General features: G+C 56.5%; 1 protein-coding gene across 1 annotated transcript; it reads left to right on the plus strand.

Annotated features, from left to right (window-relative positions):
* Positions 1-438: 438 nt before the first annotated feature.
* Positions 439-2099, plus strand: LOC113962816 (zinc finger protein ubi-d4-like; the record flags this gene model as incomplete). Its single annotated transcript, XM_027673589.1, has 2 exons — positions 439-919; positions 1992-2099. Coding segments are annotated over exons 1-2 (364 nt in total), but the record flags the coding sequence as incomplete, so codon positions are not given.
* Between the last annotated feature and the right edge of the window lie 19 nt (positions 2100-2118).

A 2118-nucleotide genomic window follows, 5' to 3' on the forward strand; every position in this document is an offset into this window, starting at 1 on the left:
CATCCCTGTACTTCCCATTCCATCTCTTTATATCCCTGTCCATCCCTCTATTTCCATCTCTTTCCTTCCCTATAATTCCCTGTCCATCCCTGCACGACCCTCTCCGGTTGTATCCCTGATATTCCCTGGTTGTATCCCCGATATTCCCTGGTTGTATCCCTGATAGTCTTCAGTTCTATCCCCGGGGGTCTCCAGTTTTAGTCCTGATATTCCCAGGTTGTATCCCCGAGGATTTCCAGTTGTATCCCGGAGTGTCTCCGGCTGTATTCCCAACACTCTCCACTTGTATCCCTGACACACTCTGAGGGTGACCCCTGAAGGGTTCCCCTGTCCCCGTGTCCGGATGGGGATTGGGTTTTGGGAATGTCACTGTTGGGAATGTCACTGTCGGGAATGTCATGTCGGGAATGTCATGTCGGGAACATCACTGTCGGGAATGTCACTGCTGGGAATGTCACTGATCCCACTGTTGTCCCACAGCTCCAATGCCCGGCTCGGGGATCGGGATGGGCGTCAGGGTGATGGGAATGTCACTGATCCCCCTGTTGTCCCACAGCTCCAACACCGGGCCCTGGGGCTGGATCAGGGCCGGGATGGGGCTCAGGGCAGTGGGAATGTGGCTGATCCCGGTGTTTTCCAGGCTGGGGGAGCAGTACTACCGGGATGCCATGGAGCAGTGCCACAGCTCCAACGCCCGGCTCTGGGGTCGGGATGAGGCTCAGGGTGATGGGAATGTGGCTGATCCCGGTGTTTTCCAGGCTGGGGGAGCAGTACTACCGGGATGCCATGGAGCAGTGCCACAGCTACAACGCCCGGCTCTGCGCCGAGCGCAGCGTCCGCCTGCCCTTCCTCGACTCCCAGACCGGCGTCGCCCAGAGCAACTGCTACATCTGGATGGAGAAACGGCACCGCGGGCCCGGTACGGGAATGGCACCGGGAATGTTGACGGGGACAGCGGGAACACAGCGGGAATATGGATGGGGACAGTGGGAACACAGCAGGAATACAACGGGAATACAGCTGGGGACAATGGGAACACAATGGGAATACGGCCGGAGACAACGGGAACACAGTGGGAGAACAATGGGAATACAGCGGGAATATGGCAGGAATACAGCTGGGGACAACGGGAACACAACGGGAATATGGATGGGGACAACGGGAACACAGTGGGAACACAGCGGGAATGCAACTGGGGACAACAGGAACACAGTGGGAAAACAACGGGAATACAGTGGGAATACAACTGGGGACAGTGGGAGAACAAGGGAACACACCCGGAATATAGTGGGAATACAACCAGGGACAACAGGAACACAGTGGGAGAACAATGGGAATACAGCGGGAATACAGCTGGGGGACAACGGGAACACAGTGGGAGAACAACGGGAATACAGTGGGAATACAGCCAGGGGACAATGGGAGAGCAATGGGAATACAGCGGGAATACAGCCAGGGACAACAGGAACATAGTGGGAGAACAATGGGAACACACCGGGAATACAGCGGGAATACAGCCGGGGACAATGGGAACACAACGGGAGAGCAATGGGAGCACACTGGGAACAGTGGGAGAACAAGGGAATACAACAGGAATATGCCTGGGAAATAACGGGAACACCCAGGAAACACCAGGAACACAATGGGAACACATTGGGAATACAGCTGGGGACAACGGGAACGCTGGGAGAACAAGGGAACACAACAGGAATACAGCAGGAACACACCTGGGAACAACAGGAACACACCCAGGGAAACAACAGGAACAGACTGGGAATGCTGGGAGAACAAGGGAACACACTGGGAATACGCCTGGGAAATAGTGGGAACACCCAAGGAACACCGGGAATGCGGCAGGAAGGGGACACGGGGGGGAGGAAGTGTCACCCCTTGGGATAATTTTGGGGTGTTTTGTCCCCTCCTGGAGCAGTTTTGGGTTGTTCTGTTCCCCATCCCGGGGCTGTTTTGGGCTCATTCCCGTTGTTTTCCAGGCCTGGCCGCGGGACAGCTCTACTCGTACCCGGCGCGGCGCTGGAGGAAGAAACGCCGCGCCCACCCCCCCGAGGATCCACGGCTGGCATTCCCTTCCATCAAACCCGGTAATTCCTGACATTCCAG

Source organism: Neopelma chrysocephalum, unplaced genomic scaffold (genome assembly GCF_003984885.1).
Source record: "Neopelma chrysocephalum unplaced genomic scaffold, ASM398488v2 Primary Assembly neopelma1_185283, whole genome shotgun sequence".
Lineage (NCBI taxonomy): Eukaryota > Metazoa > Chordata > Aves > Passeriformes > Pipridae > Neopelma > Neopelma chrysocephalum.